This window comes from Osmerus eperlanus, chromosome 23, assembly GCF_963692335.1.
Source record: "Osmerus eperlanus chromosome 23, fOsmEpe2.1, whole genome shotgun sequence".
Classification (NCBI taxonomy): domain Eukaryota; kingdom Metazoa; phylum Chordata; class Actinopteri; order Osmeriformes; family Osmeridae; genus Osmerus; species Osmerus eperlanus.
In genome coordinates, this window is record NC_085040.1 from 7,483,703 (window position 1) to 7,509,016 (window position 25,314).

Consider the following 25,314-nt stretch of genomic DNA (forward strand, 5'->3'; position numbering starts at 1 on the left):
AACATGATCCCTCCCATGCCCTTGGCCCCATTTTGAGTCCTCTTTCAGCTAAGCTCAGGAAAACAGCAGAGGCAGTGTGGTGTGTGGCATTTTACACCCACATTCTATAGACTTACTGGAGAAACCTTATGGTATATAGGGACAAGTGAGCAATTAAAGGCTCTATATTTTTGTTGACAACAACAAACACTCAGGAGGAGAGAGTGCTTTCAAAATGGCTGCAGAAGACTATAGCTATCTACTCCAGGCCAACAGTGAAAAACACAGAAGGGCCCGAAACTGGACTGATGCAGAGATGAAGACCCTTCTGTCCCTGTGGGAAGAAAACTTTTTTGAATTGAGAAAGAGTAAACGGAATGCCAAGATCTATGAAAAGATGTCTCAGAGGTTTTTCAGCTTGACTGGAGAACATCGTCCCAAGGAGGAGATAAAGATGAAAATCACAAACATGTCATTTCAATACAGGTGAGAGTAAAGAAACAAAATAGCTTGTTTTGGGAAAATTAGATTTCTTAAATTCCCATTTAATAGTTTGTAGGTTTTCCTATTGGAAATGACAGGAAACAGAAATGATTCATTCACCACTCAACTGAGTCTTCTGGTATGAGTCTTTCATTCATTTTTCTTGTAACTGTTGCATTGGCTCAGTAGAGGAAACAGAAATGATTCGTTCACCACTCGACTGGGTCTGGTGAATGAATCATTTTTGTTTCCTATATTGAACTTATGTAAATGTAATTTGTCAAACAAATGAACAACAGACTTACCACACTTACACACAAAGACCCAGTGCATTCATTATTTCTTCTTTTGGAATATGCTAAATGTTTGTGATGGTGGATGTATTTGGGGAATTGGCTATGGAATGTTGAACACAACCCCACTACCCCCAAAACATTTACAAACTAATCTGAATTTATCACAAGCCCGTTGTCCATGGCTCCATCACTTAGTGAAGCTCAACATGGAGGTGAAACCACATATGTATATTTATTTGTTTAGAACCACATCCACACAACATCACATGTGAATCATGTCCTTTGGTCCTGAGCAACACACCTGCCAATTTTGAACTTCAGATAGTGCCCGGTTCTTGTGATAATTGAGCCACAGACACACACGCACACAAACCTGCCTTTTATAGTTAGGAGATGGGTTTGTTCTCTAACCACTTTGTCTGTGCCAACACTAGATTTGCCATGTACATTTGTCAAGGTACAAGTGAGACACAGAATTGATTAGGTCTTTGGCTCACTAATGTTAACTGACCACTCAAATTAACACAACTTACTCCTTACTTCTTGAACAGGAGACAGAAATGCATGACGGCAAAAGGTATGACAATAGAATGGCCGTACTACAAAGCCATAGATAAGATATTCACCAAGATCACTGAGAATGGACAAACCAACGAGTTAGAACGCCAGTCCCCCGGCCCGTCCACGTCCTCGCAGCCAGAGAACTTACTGTCTCAGCCAGAGACCATATGTCTGGGCTTCTTGCCTGAGTACACAGGCACATCTGACGAAAAGGAGATGAAAGAAGAAGAGGACGAGTTCTCAGTCTCCTCGGCCAGTGTTAACTCTCCAGAGCTCTCCAGGTAAAGGGAACCAGGCCAGGGGCTAATACGATTTTCTTACCTGTTTTGAATACATTATAATGGTATGCTTCATGGTTTCAGGTCAGGTTCAGAGAGCAACTTTATAACAATTGGGGTTGTACTGGTTGCCCTTTAGATAAAATGATATACCAAAATGTCATTTCAACTGGGTTTAGGTCTCTGAACACATTTGTACACATTTTTTGTTCCAAAAAAGTCTAACTTCTCTCAAAACTAAAATATTCTCCATGTCTAGTGTTCATGTGCCACATTTCAAGAGGAGGAGACTTGAGACCAAGCAGCAGTCTCTGAAAAGAAGGAAGCTGAGGGTGATGGAGGCCATGTTGGTAGAGCAGAAGAAAGTGAGCCGGGCGGTGGAGGAAACCTGCCGAGAGGTCCGCAGGGTCATGCATCAGCAGAACCTCCACCAGGTCCAGAGCTTGCAGCTCCAGGACCGCATGATGAACCTGCTGGAGAAGATGATCCAGCTACCCACCGTCCCACCCAAAGCCTGGGCCCAGGGTGGGGCCAAAGAAACGGGACAGTTGAAGGGTCAGGGTTCACAGTAATGAGTTGTTTGAGATCTAGGAGAAATTGTTACTTTTGGCATTGTCGAATATAATAGCAAGTTTACCTTTTAATTACCTTTTTATGTTTTAGTATGGCTTTTTAGTTAGATGGGGAAAATGTCAGTTCCTGGACTAAAGTCTGTTGATTAGTCAAAGCATGAAGACATGACTACTGGATACCACAGTGAATATACAAGTTCTAATGTTCACAAGATGGGGCTATTCACAAAACAAGACAACTGATCTTCAGAGATTAGCACATTGTACATTACTGAGGGTGGTTCAATAATGCATGTAATGTGTATTGATGAATATATTTTGCAAAATATTATTCCCATGGCTGACTCTGAGCTAGCATGGCCAATTGTTCTTGCTGCAGGGCGTATATGTGGGATCAGCCATGTGATTTGACTACCCTCGCCTCCTTTTCAGCCCTTTGATCACAAATATTATTTGTTAACCGGGATGTGGCTGCGGGGGTTCTCAGAACCTAACCCACATTAAAATTTAGTAAAATGCGCGAATTTGGGCATTATGAACTGGTACTGAAATCGTTATGCATTTTATTTACATTTGATTGTCGATGATAACGTGTTCCCTCTATTACAGTATTTCACATGTCTAATTATATGCAACCGAATAACATTCGATTTCTCAACCTTGTTGCATTGCGGTTTGTGGGACACGTACATTTGCTGCATTGATTCCAGTCTGTCTGCAAATCATAGCCAATAGTATCACCACATATATTTGAATAGTGAACCTGACAGGCAGGGGGATTGACCAATGAAACAAATCACGTGCTTTGGGACGTTACGGTGTCATGGTTACTATGAAAGACGCTTTGTGGTTAAGTACAATGACTGGAGGCGGGCTGTGTTTGTTTTTGCCATATGGAATACAGGAGGGAAACTTTTGAAAAAAAAAATCATTATGCGGAAACGACACATGCACGGACTTGTTACAGCGGTGATTTACTGACATTATATGCGATTTATACTCACAAGACTCAACTTTGAGGTAATACTTTGTAGTAGCTTTATTAGCGAAGCATTCGCTTACATTGTAAAAATATGTGTGGAGTGTAGTTGCACGTAATCCTTAAGCAAAACATTTCTAAATGTTTTAGTCAAACAGATTAGCTAAATGTTCACAATAGTATAAAAAATAAACGGTTCAAAGCAACGAAATCGAGGCGCACGAGCTGTGTCGTTTGCTTTGCCCACGTCTTGCATGGAGTTAGGGCTTTGATTGGACTTTCCTTGAGGAGGGGGCCGCCAGCTGGCACCGTGTTGTGTGCAGTATGGGATTTAATTTGCAGCCTGTCCAGACCAGAGACACGGTCACTACTTGAGCGGACTTCTGGTAGACTACATTAGTAATAACTGAAAATAACTATATTAGGCTGTATTTGAATATTTTGTATCAGTCTTTAGAAGCTAGTGCGTAGGCTGCACTTAGGTAAACAAACGACATAGACTTTGAATAGCATGAAAAGCATAGTAAGCTATTTGGTTAGTTCACAGATATTACTTTATAACAACAAAGTAATTGTCCTGCTTTTATAGTGGGTCTCTGTCCTCTGTAATATCTAAATACATAATGACAACGACACATTGGTGTTGGCAATAGACGGATAAGGCTCCAGTATGACATCAAGGCTACTTCCCACGCTCCGCGTCCTAGAAAGCCCCGCAAACGAGATGAAGATGCTGGCTCAACCAGCAGGAGCACGGAGGCGGCTGGAGCTAAACTCACTGACTGAGCTGAGAGGAGTAGACGTGGTCCGTGGTCGGACAGGATATGGGTTTACCATATCAGGAAGAGGCCCGTGCCTCCTGAGCGGTATTCTGGAAGGTAGCCCCGCAGACGAGGTGGGACTCAAGCAGGGGGATCGCATCATGAGTGTCAACGGAACCGACGTGTCTAAGGCGTCCCACGAGGCTGTAGTGCAGTTGATTGGCACCTGTAAAGGTCCCCTGCGCTTGGTTGTGCTCGTCAGGCCCCAGTTGGAGTCCATTGGCAGTGATGAGGACTTCGGCAGTGCAGACACAAAAGGGCTTTCCCCGAAGAGGCCTGTGTCAGAGCCTGACATGTCCCACTGGGCGCAAACCTGGAACTCCACGCCGCGACCTCATCGCGAGGAGGAGACGCCTCGAGGCGGGGACACCAACTGTGCTTTCACTGACCCGGATGATGCCGACGCAGACTGGAGTATTTTAAACATGCTCGTGGTGGTTGGTTACTTGGGCTCTACTGAACTGGCCCTGAACATGACAGACTCCGAGGACGCCTGCCTTCAGGTCATCCGTGGACGGATACGACAGTTGGGGACAGAGCAGGACACCCACAAGCTGGTTTTGATGAAGATTATGTTTGACTGCATTCGCCTCTGCGACGACGCCGGAGCCGTGCTGGCAGCTTTCCCGGCTGAGAACCTCATCTTGGGGTCGGTGTGTGCTGAAGACAGGCGTTTCTTCTGCCTGGTCACCACGGCCAACATCACCAACGGCCATATCCTGGAGAACGGTCCTGTGAAGGCGTCATGTCATGTCTTTTTTATCGACCCCGACTTAGGCCACCATGGTTTACATCTGGGTGTTGCCGGCCGGTTCGGCTTTGACTGCACGCCAGACCCAGATGTCCTTGGTTGCCTGGAGTTTCCCCAAACCCCTCCATCCATCCTCCATTTTGTGTCGGTCCTGTACAGCGACATGGGGGCAGCTGTGGAGAAGCTGAGGGCCAGACTAGACCAGGAAGCTCACCAGCAGACCCAGAATGATGGCCGTGGCAGCAAGAAGGGCAGCGGCAGCAGCAATGGAGACAGTGGGATCGGCAACGCCTCCCCCCCTGAGGAGAGAGCGGACAGGGATTTCCCCGTTGCCCCCAGAAACGACCCCGGGGGTCATCTCCCCAGCTGTCCCTGGGATTACCTTTCTGGCGAAGAGCCTTCCAGACCCATGCAAAATGGCCATCACCTTAATCCAGGAAGTAGCTTACGTTCTCTTTCAGAATCTCTACCGGGCCCTGATTCCCTAACCAGTCTGTATGGAGGTCCCCCACCCAGGCTTGAGTTCCAGTTCAAGCCCCCACCTCCTCCAGTGCCTCTGGGTAAAAAGCAGAACTTCCTCGTAGGCCCACTCCGAAGTAGCCAAAAATGGTTCTCCGTCAAGCAGAGGTGGCCAAAGGGGCGTAATGGAGACCCAGAAGTTCAGGCTGTCTCTACCCAGAGCTGGTCAGGCTGTAGCAGCAACATTCCACCCCCCATGTACCAAATACCTGCAGACAGGTACCAGTCAGCTGAGGCCATGGCCATCATGATGCTGCCCCCAAGACAGGTCCCTCAGAGGGGGGAGTGGACCAAAAGAGTCTTCAATGGAGAACAGCAGAGTGGAAAGTACCGGAAGGATGGGAATATGAAGGTGAGTTGAATACATTTCATCATCTTTGTTTGATAGTGCAGGTTATATAGCATTTGGAGAAGTAAAGGCATCACTTGGTATTCTATGAACATGAGTCAAAGGAGCTTTCTGACTTTGCTATAGTTGGTGGATAGTAATGATTGTGAATGTTGTGTTTCACAAAAGACCTTTGCAGGTCTTTCTGCTGAACATCTGTTTGAAAGTTGTTGTGTTTTTTATGTTTTACTTTATGACTAATTCATTTTCACAGGAACTGTTAAATGGTCTTACAGAGTTAGGTTTCCAGACACTGAAAGGGTGTAAGGTCTGTTGGGGCAGGGTGTTGACACTTAATATGACTAATAAGACCATTTCAACACTCAATTGTCTATGAATTGAGCTGTGAAGGCACCTGTTTGTTGCTCTCAATGATGCCATTGTCACAAATTCCTGTTTAACTTGCTTTACCTTATTCTCCACCAGATGTCCCTGTTTCCTTAGCAACCAGTGAAGGTGACATGCAATACCAGTGGGCTACTTTCTATCTTATCACTCATGATTGAAGATGCTGTCATAATAGAGAAGACAAAGTTACAGCACAATTTCTACGATACAATGTTTTAGGAAAGGCATTCTGTTTCGTAACAGAGAGGTTAGTTTCCCCAAATGCCACTTTTGGAGAAAATAAATACATTTTCCTCTCAATCATTTTGGAAATTGCAGAGCAGGGAAAGACCTCCTGAATGTTTTCCGTGTATCCCAGTCAGTAGACGTGGGAATACATGCCCTGTTTATCTGTGGCTTTGTTTGTCCTTCCTTGTTTATTCAAGCAAGAGTTATAGTCCTGTGAGCAGGGGATGAATCGTGCATCTGTCTCATCATGATGGTCTGTGGCAGTTCAGCTCCAAGACAATTTTACACAGGAAGCCATGCAAATTACAGGGTAGAGCCCATGTGATATGGTGGTAATTACCCGCAATTCTTTATACCAGCTCAAACATTAGTCTCAGCTTCACCCACCATTATAATAGTAGGCCTCCCGGCGAAATAAATTTTTCACGCTCGCTCAGCATTCAGTAAAGAAATTAACTGATTTAAGGTGTAACGATGAAACGAACAATGTTGAATTGAAAGCTTTTGTAATAGGCCGGTCTGAATACTCCGACAGCCCGTTTTCTTTCGCAATGTCTGACTCGTAGCCTCATGCGCTCCCCCTTCTGCATCGGTGAGACTAATGCTACAGATGTTTCACATGCGTCTTAATGAGAGCTTGGTGTGTGGTGAATCATATTGACATAGTCCCGGTGGGGCGGGGGGGAGGGGGGGGGAGTTGTTAGGCAGCAGTGCATGTCGTGACCCCCATTAGCTAAGGACACAGCATATGGACCAACGGTTCTGAAGGCAAATCTGTCACAATTCATTCAAAAGCAGTGATGCCACTTGCTAACTTACACACATCTGCATATTTATCTAATTTTCTGTTCTTCAAACTTTTTCTTTTTTACTATAGCAAATGCTGGCCTAAAATCGGTGTTGATAGCATAAAAATGTTGCTTCACTTGAGGGTGCTTGTCAAAATATACATTCCTGTATTTAACTTTGCTGACAAGTGGTATTTCAAGTGGGATGTAGGCTTAACAAGTTTCCTCGTTCCATGACAGAACTCCAGATTCTGGGGCATTGGGGTCGGCCGTGCTTCTGCCCGACGCTCCTTTGGGAACAAGCGGATGAGCCTGGCACGATCGTTGGACGACCTCGAAGTAAGCACCATGTCCAGTTCCCTTCATATTTTTGTAATTTGTTAATGTGTAGCAGCTCTCCCTTACAAGTATCTGTTTATTTCATTACTATACAACATCTTAATCTTAATTCAATCAGCATAATATCATTCAATGCCACTTTGTAAATGGCTCTGTACTACAATGAACGCTTACAATGAAGTGTTTTGCCGTCGTCAAATTGTACTTTCTATCTCACTAAGCCTGTATGCAGAAGAGCTGGTCAGCTTCACAAATTTTTGCGGTACCCCCCCCCCTCCCTCCCCCCCCCACCGCCCCCCCCCTCCCCCCCCCGCTCCCCTCTCCCCCTGCATTCTGTCCCAGTTTCAGCTCTCTTTCGACCTTTCATTTCCGTTGCCTATGAACTCTATTGGGTGCCATGCTTGCGGCGAGGGTGGCTCACAAAGTGGTCTTTGTGTGGGCCTGAGGCATTGGCCCTGTTTGTTTGGCCTTGCTAATGAGCACCGCTGAATGACGTGCCCGCATTCTCTCCTGTTTGAGATTGGACGACTAGCCTGCCTCCTTTACTTCACTTTACTGCAGGGGTACTTTACTTCACCTTTTCTGTTTCCGTTCTTATTTTGACCTTAAACACTGCAAACTGTGGAGTGCCAATTGATAGTGCACATTAACACAGATGTACACCCACTGTAAACCCACTCTCTAGACTCACCCCGACACACGCTGAATGGGTCTATTGTTATCATAAAAGGTTTTCACAGGTTGTCATAAATGTCAACCGTAAGAGCATGTTTCATGGCTAAACGGACAGGTTCCAATATGAACGGTCAGTTATCATTCCTAGATGAATTAGTGGTGAAATGATTTGACGAACCTTTAAGTCAAATCCGCAGTTCTGAAATGTTTTGCCTTCACATTTTCTAACCATACCTACTGATTTGAGTCATTATTAAAAAGGTGGGAACACGCTGCTTATTGGTCAGTGTGCCCCCCCGAACCAGGAACTCCATTTTAGGACTGGCAGAATTTCACAACCAGCTTGTTCTGCAGCGGTGATGTCATTGGTTAAGTCCATCTCAAATTCCTGGTGTTACAGGGGAGTTGTGTTTGCTCAGCTCACAGTGTCTTCTGGGTCAGCTCCTGTCGTGACACCAATCGAGAGAGACAGGGTGTTGAACATCCTGCCAATGTGTAAGACGTCAATACAGTGCTCTCGATTTCCCATGTTAGCATTAGCAGCGATAGCTGTCTATGGGGCCTGAGTTCTAATATGTTAACTGTTTGCACATGACTGGATGCAAACAGCAAAGCTGGAGGAAAACTGCTGAACAAAGCGATGCCCTTACGCCTTGTTGCTATAATCAAATAATGCACCATGTGATATGCCATATGATTTCCATAACATTTGCCTCTGGCTTGATCAGAATGACATTGTCTGAATGAATGCTGCATTATGAGCAGTCTCCTATTGAAGACAATACATTTCGTGTTCTTGAGCAGAATGGCGACAGTTTTGGCAGAGTTTGCTCTGTTCAAAGCAGTCATTAAGTCTATTTTTCACATTTGTAATACCTATCCTACTAAGTTTTAGTGTGTTCTATATTTAGATGTTGAGAATCCTTGTACAGAAGTTGTATACGCCAAAAATGACAACATTTTGGTTAGAGGCTCACTTTTGTCAGGGTGCATGTTTGGGACTTCCCTCTACAGTGTGTCGGAATCTCCAGTCAACTTTCAGATCAATGACAGCAGTTTCAGGATTTCTTTGAGGGCTTCCTGGATCAGTGGAACTGTGGTCTAGTCTAAGAGCCAAATTACATTACGGTCATTGGGCAGTGGCTGAGTGGGGCTAAGTGAATTTAAACACACACACACACACACCATGAGCAGCAGACAGTCTCCAGTCGTCCAGCTGCATGAGACAACGTTCCTGCAAGGGAGCCTGGGAAGTTCAGTTGGGAACAAGGGTGGCAGTTCAAACGGAAAAGCTGAGCTCCTTGGGGATATTGTTACTGTTAGCATGTCTGTGGTTAGATGATATCTAGCACCTTTTGACCATTTCACAAATACCCTGTGTGGTGCAACAGATGGAAAAACAGAGAAACCATGACTGAAAGAGCGCTGCAAGTTACCCTTGCTGTTTCAAGTCATAGTGGGCCCTATACATTTCAGGTTATAATTGCATGTCGAAGAATTTTATGGTTGCCAAAGGCAATTATATCCCCACCTATTGACCACCCCCTGGTTTGCACTTCAAGGGCTTAGCTTCATCAAGGATTTGCAAAGATCAATGATGCTCTGCCAAAGTCTCTGAAAAGGCAGACCATTACCATACCAGTTGGATTACGATTCATACAAAGGTAACTATTCATCTATATGGAAAAGGTTGTCTCATAGAATCTCTTACCTTCCAGTTACCTTCCAGTCATGTGTTACCCTTTCCATTATTTGAATATCTAGTCATTCATCACACAGGAGCGAGGGGTAGCCAGAAGAGATGAGGTCTGGTTTCAGTGGACACATATCATTAATTACTACTTCCTTAGCTGTGGCCCTGTAGCAAAACAGAAAAGGGGGCGCTAAATGCTTGATGATGCACATTCTTCATTGTTGCTGGGCATGTCAAAACGAGACATTGGAAAATGAGGTCCAGCCTCGACGTCCCCAATTCCACTCCTCCGTTCTTGGCTCCTCTGGCTGCTCTGGAACATATTTCTCAAGCTGAGCGTATCCCGTATGTGATAAGGCCCAGGCACCGCACTGTGTCTGGACTGCGGGGGGACGTCACAGGCCCGTTCTAGAAACCTCCGCTGAGGTTAGACCCCTGAGCAGAACCATCCGTCCCCGGCCAGGAAGCCCAGAGTGATACGCGGCCGTGCGGCCCTGTTTCCTTGTGCTGTGGCCAGTGCTGTGCGTCACAGCAACTGTGAAGGATGCAGCCGGTAGCCCCCATCCACACACACACATTGCACGACGCCTGTGACACGTAGCTTGTGCAACCATTTGTCGAGCTGGTGTTTTTTGGTCGGATTCTCAGTTGTCCCACTTGTCTTTTTGTTCAGCAAAGAAGCTGTCATGATCAGTGGTTGACTCATCTTGTGTCTGTGCGGATATTTTGTTTCTTGTGAGAGGGGGCGAGAGAGAGGGAGAAGGAGAGAGAGAGAGAGAGAGAGAGAGAGAGCCCCCCCAAGGTTATTCCCTCCTCATTACAAGCTTCCCTTTCCAACTCATCACATGCAGTTACGCTGGGAATGCTGAACAGCAAACAGACAGAACACAACGTCAGTTGGCATGACCGGGAATCGAACTGGCAACCTTCGGATTACTAGCCCAATTCCCTCACCGCTCAGCCACCTGACTCCCTACACACACACACACCAGGTGTTAGTTGTGTCCCCTCTCCCAGAACCAGTTGCTTCTAGTCCCCGTCTAGGTGTGTAGAAATGCACGGGTCTGTGTGCTTGCATGGGGCTGGGAAAGCTCCCGTGGGCGTAGCACTAGCGGTGAGGAGGGAAAAAAAGACGAGGGGAAGGGAGGGAGGGAGGGAACAGCGAGTAAGAGGGAGGGAGCAAGAGCGAGGAATCGGGCAACAGCAGAGAGAGAGGGAGAGAGGGAGTGTTTGAACTCCCAGTAGCTGTCAGGATCTCTGGCTCTCATGCACGCTTTCCCCCCTCTTGAGCTTTCACTCCTGCAAACGCGCACACACACTCTCGACGGAGCGCGCCGGCGAATGGACTTGTTTACACACACGGGGCATGCGGAGCAGCGGTGAACGCCAGCCAAATACACATGCACACAGCGCCATACATGGAGCAAACTTTAACCATCAACTCTGTAAGTCTCTCCATCAACTCTCTCTCTCTCTTCCTCAATCGCTTTGCATTTTATCCCTCTGTTGTTAAATGACCTTATCTATCGTGTCTACTACTGGTATCTTCCTTTACGCTGAAGCTGGTTCTCCCCTTCTTTGGGCTCTCTGTAGTTCATATTTTTTATCGTGAAAGTGCCTCACAGTGGTTAGCTTGTGTGGTTTGTCTGAGGAATGTTTTGGTTAGCTTCTAGACTAACATGGCTCTCATGTGCTCATAACAAACTGTGCTGCTCTATGCAGATGCACCGCTTCACATTTTGTGTACTGTAGCACAATCTGCATTCCAATTAGGCATCATACTAATAGGTTTTGTGAAGAGATGAGCAATTTCTCATGTCTGCCACTCATCAACTATTCATTAGTGGCTGTTGAATGAACTGAGCTGTATTGATTTCACTTGACAAGTGACCCTTTGGAAATGAGTTAGTGCTGTCAGAGGGAGTGAGGTTTGCTGGAAAGGAATGGAGATATTGTGTTGTCAAATAGAATCTGTCCCAAACGTTATTTTTAGCCTGCCATGATGCAGCTAGAGTTTGAGGTTAGACTTGATGTGGTTGCTTGTGGGGTTGCACTGCCCCTTTTGGTTTCCTACTGGCCTTTTCTGTCCTGTGATTCATGCTTGCTCTTAGTCAGTTCTGCTTTTGTCTTGCCAACACATCTAGGCACTAATGTTGTTGTCCACCCCTTGTTCTGCGTTTGTTCTGCGTTCGTCCCCGGGCCAGATTTCCAAACTCCAAATTCCGCCGTATTAACGTTTCCCTAGAAAAGACAAATAAGAAGGGTTTGTTCTTGGAGATTAGCAGTCAGTGCAAGAGCATGACACGCTTTTATCTCGCTGACATCACAGGACGCGCTCAGAAGTGTGGGTGGACAGTCGCTCTCTCAAAACGTGTCCTCGGGCTAGCGTTATGGGATGTAAAGAGCAAGCAGGCTGACATTTTCTAAATGTCTCCACTGTGGATTTTTTCCTTTCGTTGCATTAAATATTCTCCGCCCACAAACGGGGATAATAAATAAATAATACGTTTTGGCTGTACATTAATATGGAAGATTTCTTAGAGTTTAGCTGTGCTCAGAGACATGATTATGAATACAAAATGTCCGATTACGCTACCGAATGGGATTGTGGTGGCCGGGATTGGCTTTTTTGATCAGGCCACGATAACCACAGAAAACAGATCCCTGTCTTGACCATGTCAGGTCAGATGTGTATGTGTTGGGCAGGACTTGTTGATGTGTATTGTACATTGCGGTGTACAACCTTAGGAGGATGTCATATTGACACCATCATGACATCATCTGTCAACATTGCTGTCAAGAATGTGGATATTGGATGGCAACAAGACTGGATTTTCTATTGTTTTCACTGCCCTAGACAGCCTCTCTCTCTCCAGATATGGAGGCTTTTGAAATGATTCCGCTCCTTGGCGAACCCAATCATATTATTTACTTTTGGATCTATTACAGTTACTCACATTCATGCTATGTTTGCAACCCAATACTAAGGGTGTAGATGGTCTTCATTTAGAAGAAGCGTGGAAATATGAACCAGTTTAGTGTGTCTGGACATGTAGGCACATGTTTCATTGACATTGAGTAACAGAGGCTGTCATGTTGGAACTAGCATGGATGCAGGGAGGGTATGGCAGATAAACTCAGTGAATGTGGTCGCTATCTTTTGGCCTTGCGTTGGCACAGAACAGCTAAGAACCGTGCCAAGGTCCTGTCTCTGTAACACTCTGGAAGTCCTACACATGGATCGCTTGGAAAGATACGGGATTCTCCCAATGCTGTCAGAGGTTGTCTCCCAATGCTGCCCCAATGCTGCCAAACAGGTGGTTTGGCAACCTGAACAATAACTTTCCCAGTGAGTTTTTTGTTGTTGGAATGACTCACTAGTCCCAGTCAGCCTATTGCGACCTACTTGGTTTAGGTTGAGCAAAGACATCCTGGAGATCCTGCTGTAACGGGCAGCAGCCAAAGCTTTGGTTATTTCCCAGTGTGTTGGAAGTAACGACCTGCATGCAAATCCAGGTCTAGCCATTCTTCACCTTCCCCCACGCTCTACCTTTGCCATTATGAGGTTAAAAAGAAAACTGACCTTTAGATCATCACCGCTGATCTAATATTCAACCTCTCAAAGGCTGAGCACATTACCCAGACGGATTTAGTGGATGAAAGGATGAATCATGAATAGATAAGCATATTTAATGGTATTATGGGAAAGTTCGGACATACTCGGATCACCTTTGTTGGCTATATCTTTCTGTCACTTGCGTCGAACACATGACTTTTGTATCATCCAGACATCTCGCAGTAAAATGCATAAATAAACAAAGATATTGACTTTGTCCTATTCTATGTGCTTTTCCCTCCAGAAATGTCTATTTCTGACCCGCTGAGAGCTGCCCTGAACTTGTTCCCTTGTCAAATACCCATGAGGACCAGACGGCATCCCCTGGCCCTAGCTTGTGGGGGGTGGTTGGGGGGGAGAGACCAACTTAAACAATATCCCCATCCCCCCCTTTCCCCCCCCCCCATCTCCTTCAGCCAGCTCAAGTTCCCAACAACAACCCGTAGAACTAAACCGTGGGTCATAAGGTCGGGGCATAGAGAATCCTACTGAGGAAGTGCACCACCGTGACTTTGTCCATCCTCAATGTAATTCCATGGTCTATTTAGCTACGCTTTAAGAGAAACCCAAGTAAATCTGAAAGCCCTCTCATCATACAACGAACCCACCCAAGAACTCTGATGTTGAAAACACCACTTACATTTCACTGTACTTGGGTTATTTTGGTGGCCAGGAAAGGGGGGGGGGTATCCAAAGATTAATTATACGGGTCAGGTTTCAGGTTGGAAAGCCCATTTTTGGTGTCGTTTGTGGAAGAAAAAAGGGGTATGAGGGTGTGGTAGTGTCTGATGTGGCCAGAGCTGCTTACCCCGAAGGCTTATAGGACTGGAGCCTTCATACCATCTTTCAAGGGGGATCCCTGGGTTGGAGGTCTCCAGATCCATACCTTGTGTAACAAGAGAAATCTTTGTTTCTTTGTCACATTATGTTGCCAGTAACAGTTTTCAAGATAGTGCGAGTCTGTAGTTGGATTCTATGACTCATAATTCCTCACTTCAGCTTCTAACCTGGATTCGCATGTGTTGCATTGACGGACAATCCTGCAGCTGCGGGTAATGAAGCCTGTGTTACAGTGTCAGGGTCAATGTGTAGCTGTTATGGCTCAGTCAAGGTTAGAGTGGAATTAGCTTTAGCTTCTCATCTCTCCGACCCTGAGAGAAGTAGGGCATCAGCAGTGAGGAAGGTAAACTTCAGAGAGGAATGCAGCAACATGCAGTAAGTCCTTGTTGGTGTTGCTATCACTGCCAAACCTAAATAAAGCTAACCTAGCTTCAGCCAAGACTGAAAACAATACACACACACACAGATACAATTGAACAGGTGCAACATAGCTAAACACAAATAATAATAAACATAGCATTGTCCAAAACGTAATACATTATACGTAATACAGAATGACACAGGTACAACCCATCTTAACACATTAAAGTTGTCTCCATCTGTGGCGACTAAGTAGCTTGCTCCAAGGGAGAACCCAATGTGATTAACTCAGATCATGGAGATTAAGCGATGACACATGACAATGGTGGCTGGTGTCTTGTAAATTAGTGCAGTCTTCACTGACAGTCAAAAGGCCCTCTTGTTTCTAAAAGGCATTACTTAGGACACTGATTGACCGCCAAGATGCTAGTTCCTTATTTAGACCGGTGATAACGACTCTGGTGATTCTGTTCCTGTTGAAACAGACCAAAAAGATACAAGTTGCATCCTCAGCTGGCAGTTATGTTATTATGGATGAGTCATGTTTAGAATTTAATTGGTGCAAACTGATCATATTTGGCGCATCCTCTTTTTCATTTTCTCCTACGCTCTGCCCACAGAGTTGGGAAAAGCTCATTAGGTTCAAACTGTTTACCATCCTTGATCCCTCACTCTTGCACGCAGGCGCACGCACGCACACACACACCAACACCCAGTCACATAGACACACTGTGAGCTCATCAGATTTAAGCTAATGTGATGCGTCTAGCAGATCTACTGGCTCTAACGCTATTTTCGGAATGAAAAAAAGGTTGTGTCCCGTCTCAAGCACTCCCTAATCGAAAAAGCAAACACACAAGATTGTCTGTCCTGGCTGCAGTCACATTTCGCCAGAGGATGCTTTTTTTTCCCCTCCTCACTTGATTTGGGAAGAAATGTGTCTTCCATCTTATCAGTCGCCGCACCCGTGCCCTCCCTCTCCAAAAAGGAAGTCTCTTTCCAAGGGCGCTTCTTGATGTTATTTTCGGTTGTAATCTGACATCTGCGGTAGATGGCAGACAGCGATTCTTTTTCCCCCACTTGAATTGAACTTGATCTGCGAGTACCATTACTTGTTAACGTTGCATGTTGCTGTTTTTGACATGCAATATATGTAGCCTGGCGAATTTGACACATCTGGTTCTGTGTTCAGAAGAGATGACATGAAGTTCACGGAGTCTCACGTGTGAGGATTCTTGCCTTTTGAATTTTATCCGTCGACAAAGTGTACAAAAGACCCCAGCGACTCACAGACTAAACGGAATTTTCAGACAGTTTGTATATTTCCATATGGCTTTCATTTCACTGCAGACGGTCAGACGTTTGGAGGTGAACTCCCCTGACCCTGAGAGGTCAAAGGTCATTCAGGTCAGGAGGACTTTTCTCTCCACCGTTTACAAGTTCACCTGACTCCTTACAGCATTTCCATCATTACATTCACTACACACACACACCCACACACATACACAGACACACAAAGGTTAGCAGGTCTCTGACGTCACCAGAGGGGAAAATGCGTGATTGTAGTCAAGCATCTATGACAGCAGTAAAGAGACGCAGCTGATAAACAACCTCATTGGTATGAAGAGTGCAAGGATACACCATGTTAAAATGCATTAAAAAAAAATTACTGTGAAATTCAGCCGTACTGTTTCTGACCATGAGATCACACAACAATTCCAAGGTAGCGAGTCCATCATGGGAACTCAGTGTTCATAATCGAGAAATGAAATGAAAAAGGCCTGTCCATTAGCTATGGGAAAACCTTGGAATGGGCCACCCATGCTTTAGAAAAATAGAGTGGGTCTTAAGCAGTCTGCGCACAGATCCAGAGAGCAGGAGCATGCAGCGAATTGAGACCCAGCGCCGTGCCAGAGGTTTCAAACTCTTTTTATTTGTGTTTTACTGGAAGGAAACTGTGCTTGTCAAACTGCTGAAATAGTCCATGTGATTACTTTCAGCAAATCTCACATACTTTCCTTTCTACAGCCCCAATTGCTTTTGGTAAAAAGTTCAACCTCAGTGGCGAACCCTTGACCTTTTTGGAGAAGTTGAGTGACTTTTGACGAATCTTAATACACAATTGAAAAACCATATGCTTTTCATTTGTTCCGAAGTTACTTGCAGTCCAGTCCCCTCCACCCCGTGAAATCATGCCCATAGAAAACCCCAACTGGAAAAAAACGGGGGGGAAGGGGGGCAATGTGGTTTGGACATTTTGCAGAGGGAGTTATGCTTTATTTCATCTGCAGTCCCTCACGCCAATGTCGGCTGAAGCCGTATGTAGTGCCTTGCCGGTTGCCACGGTAACAGCAGCAGAGTATAGGCAATGGAATCCCCCACCACCACCCTCCCTGTCCAGTACTTCGTCACATTTCTCAACCAGACTTGTACAGACATGGTTAGCAGTTTTTGGGTGGGGAGCGTTCAGGTATGCATTCACACACACATATCCTTCTGCCTGCTAGCGCACCAGGGCAGAGAACAATGAGTCTCAAAAAGAGACTATCCTTCAAGAAATCCTGGCCCTTCAACAAAGTAAGTCAACGAATAGTTTCACTCTCTTTTGTGTGGCGGGGAAGTATTCTGGGTCTGCTAAATCAACTGCTTTATTCATTATCCTACCCTCTCTCTCCTCTTCCTTCAACTGTTCTCCCACTCACAACAGCTGTCTTAGGCGATCTCTACAGTGGGGAGCGTTTATTTTCATAATCCTGTGGGAGACTATCTCAACTTGTGAGATGGTTGAAGGCGCTGTTGACCGGGTGCATCTTAAGAAGGGCCTGGTGACCAAAGCCCATATCGGCCAATGGGTAAATGGGACCTCGTCAGCGACTTTTGCTGTAGCCTCTGAGGTCTGCCTTTGTCAGAGAACAGTTGGACGAAGAAAGCAATGTGAATGTGTTATGTGCTGTCCATAACCCTACATGGAATGGTAGCCTTATAGCCTTGTCCTTCAATGATGGTGCGCTCACTGTGACTACTGTGCCTTTGTGCTCTGCATCGGACAGTTGTTAAAATCCGTAGAGCCTTGAAACCTTTTCCTATCTGCCACAATACAACGTTTCAAAAGGTGAAGGTTTACGACTGGGGTTGTGTCAAAAGACCGTCTTGTGGCTCGAACATGATTACGGCCATCTGGTGGGTGGCTAGAAGATGTGGCTTTTGTTGGGCCGTCACTCTGGCAAGCGACACAGCATCAAAGTAAACAACAGGATCAAAAGCGCCCCTTCCCCCCAGCCCCTGCCCCCCTCCCTCCTACAGCCACCCATGTTGCCCATCTTGTCTTAGGGCGGTGGGGGGGTCACCGGAGGTGTGAATAGAGGAAGACAGCAGGGCAGTTGTGTAGACAACAGCCAACACTTGAGCCTTTCACAGGGGATGGCATGGTGTGGAAGCAATAACGAGCTTACAAGTACACAGATGTCTGTGTGGTCTAGGACTAGGCTAAACACACACAAAGACACACACAGACACAAAGCCAGGCCTACGGAGCTATAAAACTATAATGGTTCATACTGACATGAAAATCAATTGTGAAAAGAAAAAACAAAAGTCATGAAGTGCACATTGTGTTTATATCCCGCTGACATAGCACACGGACATAGTATCCCCGACACACACCACATTTAGGCGACAAGGGACTGTATTGACCAATATTAGGCTAGTGTCATAGCACGTTTTACTATAAAATGGTCTGTTATGTACTCACACAACAAGTGGTCATGAATGATCTCAATCTCTAAGAACAGGATCTCTCAAGGATCGTTCAAGACTTTTGAACTTTCCCCAGCATTTGGGGGTGTTTTTCAAAACAAGCTGTTGCCTGTGTGTCATAAATATGACCTGTCTATACATCTCCCTTAGACGTCTGACTTAGACCTGGTTAGATGTTGACTGTATTTGCACTTTGGGTGGTAGCATTGCTGCAGGACGTAGTTGAAAACAAACACTGTTTGAGTGGGCTGTCTTCCATTGAGCTCTGCCGACTGTTTTACTGTATAAGCTGGAAACCACATAACCTACCAAGGGGTGGGTTCACTTTAGTAGCACTTGCGGTCATAAAGAGGGCCGTGGAGGCCGCGGTCCAAGACCCACGTCTGTCTGCGAGGAGGGACCAACCCTGTTGTAACGTTTACATGTGGTCACACCCAAAATGGAACAGGACCACAGTGGAGCATATGACCGTGTTCCGGGGGGGGTCAGATGGCTGAGCGGTTAGGGAGTCGGGCTATTAATCAGAAGGTTGTTGGTTCGATTCCCGGCAGTGCCAAATGACGTTGTGTCCTTGGGCAAGGCACTTCACCCTACTTGCCTCGGGGAGAATGTCCCTGTACTTACTGTAAGTCGCTCTGGATAAGAGCGTCTGCTAAATGACTAAATGTCAATGTATTCTAACCGTACCCTCAACTGTTGCCGTCCACAGACTGAGAACGGGAATGGCACGGTGCTTGTCCGCCGCTGGTTCCAACCTGATGGAGGTTCTTATGCAGATGTCACTGAGACTGCAGAGATAGCTCACCCCATTACCTTCTCTAAAAATAGACCCCACAAAGAAATTCATGAACTATGCTGAGGTGAAGAAAGTTAGCTAGTGGTCCTTCCGGTCCATCAAGCATGCAAACTCAACATAACAGCATGAGTTTATTTACTTCTTTGAAGATCTTAATGTTTTCCCTAATATTGTTTACGAAAACAATCTTTGCAAAGAGAGAGAGAAAGATCATGGATTTGCTTAATTAAACACTCTGCTGGCAAGAGTCTTGTCTAGACGTATCTGCCTCGAACATTCAGATTTTCAAGAAGGCAGCTTATCTGAAAAAAGGCTCTACTTTCAAATGAGTCCTCCGACACACTGATTTAAAGGGTGTTCTTGGACGGAGTTCCAAGGTTCTCCTCTCCGTTCCCTCCTCTGCATTTACTCGCCTGAATTGACACACATTGCAGCTTTAGATCGTACTTTTTGAAGGAATATAGGTTTGTTCGCATTTGTCCCAATAACTCAGTGTATTTGCTACCAATTAAATATTTCGAGGCGGTCCATACAATCAGAACCTTGTGTTTATCAAGCACTTGCCAACTGTGAAATTTGTTCCAAACTGAGAAATTATAGCGTGTTTTTGATGGCCCTCGTCCAATTGAGCTTTCATTATGTGACCTGTATAGCCCTGTAACCCACTCATCCCCGGAATTAGCATCTAAATAGAAGCTTGTTACTGCCAGGGATGGTCTCTTGAGTGGGTGCCTGTGATTAGCTCGGAGCAGCTCACGACACCAATAAGAGTGGGGGGGGTTGGAACTAAATAAGCTTTTGTGAGGTGTGTGTCAGAACATGTCTTCGATAATGGTTGTGTTTGTTTGTGCGTGTGCGTGTGCGTGTGCGTGTGTGTGTGTGTGTGGTGAGTCAAGGGGAGGGCCCGGGTCTGAAGGTGTGAACAGCTGTTGCCTCGGACCCACCCACCTCTACATTAGTGGCTCTGTGTAAGACCCGGAGGTCCACCCCTTTTCACGAGCACACCCATTCACACTCACGCTCACCCACACACACACTCCAGTGATTGGTGGGATGTTTGGAGGGACACTCTCTGTCCAGGCGCCAGTTCCCTGTGTCAAAGCAGGAGGTCATGAGGGCAGCTTCTCACTCATGTCTCTCTTTGTTCTTTTCCAGTCTGCCGCTTCCTCCGATGGTGGTGAGTACAACCCCGAAACTTTCACTTCTTAAAACTTTCTTGATGCTTTTTCCAGATTATTTTCTCTAAAATGGGGAAACCAAGCACAGACTTAATTTGCCTGCACATATGCACGTTAGCTACATAATTAACCAACTGAGCTTCACATTGAGCATGACTAAACAATCGAAAAGAAGCCTGCTGGAACTAGTCTTCAGCTCATTCTAGTAAGTGTTTTGGGGTGGAACAATAGTAATTATTGCGCCTTTTACCTTGATTTGTGAACTTATACAGTTCTCTGTTAGTTAGCTTTTTATTGTGCATTTATAACGCTTCCTACAGCATGCAACGTCACAGTTGAATAGATGAATGCCAGCATACAAGACAAGATGGGAACTCATTCATGGTAGAGTAGCCTAACAAAGAGCCATTCCATGGCCATTTCAAAGCCCGGGGTAGCATTTTAACTATCTGTATTCCCTTTCACTAAAGTTTAATCATGTTTGTTAACACTAAGGCGGTCATTGAGGCAAGGGAAGAGTGTGTCTTATCCTCTTCTAAGAAAGACGTTTCCCAGACACCCGATACTCTTGATGCAGTGAGCCAACACTCCAACACTCACAGTTGGCAAACACAGAACCCCCAAACATCTGAATGGGAAAACCTATCGCCAAACCAATACTAGACCAAAAAAAAACTTGCATAGCAACCAGCTAAAAAATGTGTAGATTCAACTTTAAGCTAATAGAAAGGAAGTTGTTCCAGATAGCTTTGTGAGGCGCAGCTGCTTATCTCTCAGTTTGAGACTATGACTATAGTCTGGATGACTCATGCTCTGAATCAGTTTGCTTTCAAACACACTGGTCATGGTTAAACTGTATGCAGTACACACCTCCCACAGTGTTGCAAGACTATCTGTCACGACCAGTCATGAATTGCTTTCAGAAGTGTCATGTAAAATTGCGTGCAAGCAAAGCTACACCCATTTGTAGTACATCCCTTTGGACCCTTTTGTATATCATAAATGTCCATGCTCGAAGGTTAAACTTGTGTTTTTCACTTTTTGTGCGCGTTTTCAATAGGAAAACATCTTGAGCGTTGACAATTTCCCACTGACTGGTCTAGAGCTTTCTGGTGACAGACCCTTTTGCTATCTCCCTGTTGTCTTTTTGAACCTGCATGCTCTCTCTGCTCGGTGATGCACGCAGCTTTGAAAATGCCATCTGCTGTTGTAATAGCAGGTACCGAGGATGTTAGCGGCTAGTTCACACAGTTCCTGTTCCCTGGTGTTAGATAAACCCCCTTTCGTTTCCCTCTCTTTACTCCTGATGCCCCCCCCCCCGTTCAAACATGTGTCCTCTTCCTTACATCCTTTATTCTCTGTACAGCTTTCTCTGCCTCTCTTTCAACCAAAATGACCCCCTACCTCTTAGACTGATGAGGAATATTACGCGAGGCTTCCATTTCATAGCCTATTAGAGATAATTACTTCTCGATCACCTTTCCTCTCTCCGCGGGTTTCTTCTCTCCTCCATCCGCCCACTCTCTTGAACCTTCCTGAATGTGCCTCTTAGTCCTGAAATTGGGCCCTAGCGCTGGGTTCTACCGGTGGGGAGGTCATGGATGGTAGCACGCACAGCGACCCCCCCCCCCCCCCCCTTTCCGTTCCTGTTTTCCACACCTCCTGACGCCTCTCCGTTCTGTCAACCCACGTTCTGTCCATCCCCTCCTTAGTCCTTGTAGCTTCTCGGAAAGAAAAACTTCCCATCTTAAACTTCCTATCTTATCATTCTCTCCATTTCTCTTCCTCTCTTGCGTTCTTTCTTTAGATTAGATTAGAACTCGTCTCTCTCCAGCCTGCAGATTATAACCTCCACCTCTCTCTCCCTCCTCTCCCTCTGTCTCCCCGCCTGTCTTGTTCCCAGACTACGGTGGCGGTGTGCAGCTGCAGGGGTGCTGCAGTCAGAGCAGCCTGAACAGTAACGGGAGTCTGCCGGGCGCGGGCGCCCACCGCAGGCTGTCGGAGCGCCGCGTGGCCAGTTGGGCGGCCTGCTTTGAACGCCTGCTCCAGGACCCCCTGGGGGTCCGGTACTTCTCGGTAAGCAGCAGTGCGCCCCCGGGGGAATTTCCGTTTCAGTTCTCCAGTCGCTGCGACTGTGAGGTGAAGGCGGCAAAGCAAACCAAAACAAACGTGTTGTTTTTGAAGGTCAAAGTCACTCTTTGTCTCCGATTTCTCTCATTCTTTATTCTGTTTGAGGAAGTCTGTAGTAGCTTCTGTAGTGTTCAGACTGCTAGAATCGATCGTGGCTGTCTGTGTAACTTAGTATTGTGTGGTTGTGGAATTTGCCTTAATTTGTCAGATGAAACAACAATCAATAGAGGGCTAATGATGACATCTTTTTTTGTCTCCAGGAATTCCTCAAGAAGGAATTCAGTGAGGAGAATATCCTGTTCTGGCAGGCCTGCGAATACTTCAGTCATGTACCTGCGACAGACAAAAAGCAGGTAAGGACCCCCACAAATCATGAGCAAACCATAGATCACTACTGTGGTCATAATAGTCTCTTTAAAGCATTAGGAGTGCGCTTCTCAAACTTTATCAGGTGGGCCTGTCTTGAATTATAACTCATTATTATCCTTTATTACGTACCTCAAACCCTATCTCCCACTCCTTCGCCCCCCCCCGTTGTCTCTCGACCTCCCACCCCAGGGATCACGCCCCGTTGCGTAACAACCCCTCCATCAGGAGTAAGATTGCGATTGCGGTAAGGTTTGGTGTCAGACTAACATAGCCTCCCCTCCTCTCTCCAGCTCTCCCAGAGGGCAGGGGAGATCTACAACAGCTTCTTGTCCAGCAAGGCCACAACGCCAGTCAACATCGACAGCCAGGCCCAGCTGGCGGATGACGTCCTCACCTCCCCGTGGCCAGACATGTTCATGACTCAGCAGCTTCAGGTGGAGAGGGGCATGTGGTTCCGTCGAACAATACATACATGACCGTGGCTCTTGTTTTGGCAGTAGATGCCTTTTTTGGGGGCAAAATGGAATCAGTTGGGTTCTTTTGACTTTGTGTTGTTCTGTGATGTGCGTGATTATTGGCTTTTTCAACCATCTGTTCCTACACAAACACATCCACATACGCACACATACACACTAACCTGTACCGTCTCAATTTAGTCAAACATAACAGAATCCCAACGGGTTTGACATCTGTCATAACACCTGTCAAAATTGTTTATTTCCATGTATTAACACCAGCCCTCGCTCTCTCTCTCTTTTTCCTGTTCCCTCTCTCTTTTCCCCTTCTCCCTCTCTCTCTTTCCCTCTCCCATTTCTATCACCTCTTTCTCTCTTTCCTCCTCCCATCTCTTTCCCCCATCTGCTCCTTTTCTCTCTCTTTTTCACTCTTTTTCACTCTTTTCCCCTCCTCCCTCATTCTCTCTCTCTCTCTCTCTCTCTCTCTCTCTCTCTCTCTCTCTCTCTCTCTCTCTCGGTGTAGATCTTTAACCTGATGAAGTTCGACAGCTACTCCAGGTTCCTCAAGTCCTCGCTGTACCAGGAGTGTATGCTGTCTGAGGTGGAGGGCCGCTCGCTGCCCGACCCTTACCAGATCCCCTGCAGCCCCGCCCCCTCCAAGCACAGCGCCAGCTCCGATCGATCAAACCTCTCCACGCCTAAAAAGGTAGGTAGCTGCCTGCGATTGAGACTTTGGATCTGCGTGTTGACAAGCTTGGGTGTGTAGACTACAGAGTAGTCAAACATCTCCACACTGATAAGTCTCGCACAGGTCTCACGCCTTGAGATTTTGATCTCAGCGAGACTTGACTTGAAAATAAGGTTGAAGAACGGTTAAAAATGGCTCCCGGGGTTTAGTCCCAGTGTACAGTGGTGGTTGAACCACGGTTCTTCTGTGGTCCTCAGGACGGCAGGAAGCACCGGTCGGGAAGGTCTCTGACGGAGGACTCCAAAGACGAGAGCGCCGATAAGAAACGAGGCATCTTCTTCTCCTGGTCGAGGAACAGGAGCTTTGGGAAGGGACCCAAGAAGAAGGACATTGGGGAAATCAATCTAGGTGAGCATGACGGAAAAAAACTTTTCCCACAAAATAGTCTCTAACCATGACTTTGGATATCGGAATACAATACGACCAAAGAGTTTCAGCGTAGTTTTTCCCTATATTAAGGGGGTTGAGTTGTGAAAAATGTGTTGTATGACGCAACAACTTGAAACAATGGTACTAATGCCTTGTTTTTTTGGGGGGGGTCCCAACATGGCGATTTGGCCTACCTCTGTTTCCTTCTAATACAGACTTCTGGGGTAGTAACGGCAGGAGGGAATCACAGGGCTCCCTTTCGTCAGGAGCCAGCATGGAGCTGGCCACCTCCCTCTCAGCGGGCAAGATCGAGGTAAGCTCCTGCCGGCCGATGTCACCATGGCAACACGGGAACCAAGATAGCTCCGCTCTTTAACAGATCTGTCAAAGGCATCATTTGTTTGTCAAAGTCCCCCTTGACTTTTCATGTTTCGGGGGGGGGAAATAAATGGATGAAATACTGTATGTCCTCGAGAGGGATGATTTAAGTACGTTCCCTAATAAATGGTTAGGGCGGGAAATGAGGCTGAAGAAATGTTTGAAGATGGAGAGCTTTGCGGTCTAGCCGCTGGCTCTGCTGCATCAGCCCCTCGCACGCCTGTAGACGCACAAAACCGCCGGTATCCCGAGTCGCACGTCTGGATCTCACCACACCCACCTCTCGCTGTCCTCCTCAGCCTGACAACCGTCACTCGATGGCGTCGTGGGACCGGGTCAGGGAGTGCCCGGCCAAGCACTGCAGCGTGACCCTGTCGGACGGCTCCTGCTCCTCGGTGGCCCTGCGGCCCGGGTCCTCCATCAGGGAGGTGCTCCAGGACCTCTGCCACAGCCTGCACATCAACATGGCCGCCGTCGACCTCTTCCTGGTCGGAGGGGAGAAGGTGAGGGATAGTCAGTTAGTTTGTTGCTGTTTTCCTGTCAGGGAACGCGTCGACAGGGATACCGACAACAACAAAAACCTCGAAGGAAATGAAGAAACTTAAGTGAATCGTGAGAGAT

General features: G+C 46.4%; 2 protein-coding genes across 2 annotated transcripts in view; both read left to right on the forward strand.

The window, feature by feature from the left end:
- Positions 1-2,765, forward strand: msantd1 (Myb/SANT-like DNA-binding domain containing 1). The gene is made up of 3 exons (XM_062449175.1): positions 1-465; positions 1,310-1,600; positions 1,857-2,765. The coding sequence occupies exons 1-3, from the start codon at positions 215-217 to the stop codon at positions 2,167-2,169; spliced, it is 855 nt and encodes a 284-aa protein (XP_062305159.1). The 5' UTR covers positions 1-214; the 3' UTR covers positions 2,170-2,765.
- A 924-nt stretch (positions 2,766-3,689) lies between these two features.
- The window catches only part of rgs12a (regulator of G protein signaling 12a), a 30,734-nt gene continuing 9,109 nt past the window's right edge, over positions 3,690-25,314 (forward strand). The window contains exons 1-10 of the mRNA XM_062449174.1: positions 3,690-5,591; positions 7,232-7,330; positions 20,222-20,243; positions 22,148-22,320; positions 22,635-22,727; positions 23,034-23,177; positions 23,722-23,904; positions 24,144-24,294; positions 24,531-24,628; positions 24,993-25,196. Coding sequence (XP_062305158.1) covers positions 3,819-5,591; positions 7,232-7,330; positions 20,222-20,243; positions 22,148-22,320; positions 22,635-22,727; positions 23,034-23,177; positions 23,722-23,904; positions 24,144-24,294; positions 24,531-24,628; positions 24,993-25,196 — 2,940 coding nt within the window. The 5' untranslated portion in view covers positions 3,690-3,818. The remainder of the gene's footprint in view (positions 5,592-7,231; positions 7,331-20,221; positions 20,244-22,147; positions 22,321-22,634; positions 22,728-23,033; positions 23,178-23,721; positions 23,905-24,143; positions 24,295-24,530; positions 24,629-24,992; positions 25,197-25,314) is intronic.

Excerpts from the sequence above, each read along its gene's own strand:
- msantd1 (XM_062449175.1), top strand. The coding sequence starts at position 215 with ATGGCTGCAGAAGACTATAGCTATCTACTCCAGGCCAACAGTGAAAAA. Across the intron at positions 466-1,309 it reads AACATGTCATTTCAATACAG|GAGACAGAAATGCATGACGG; the intron begins GTGAGAGTAAAG and ends CTTCTTGAACAG. Across the intron at positions 1,601-1,856 it reads AACTCTCCAGAGCTCTCCAG|TGTTCATGTGCCACATTTCA; the intron begins GTAAAGGGAACC and ends CTCCATGTCTAG.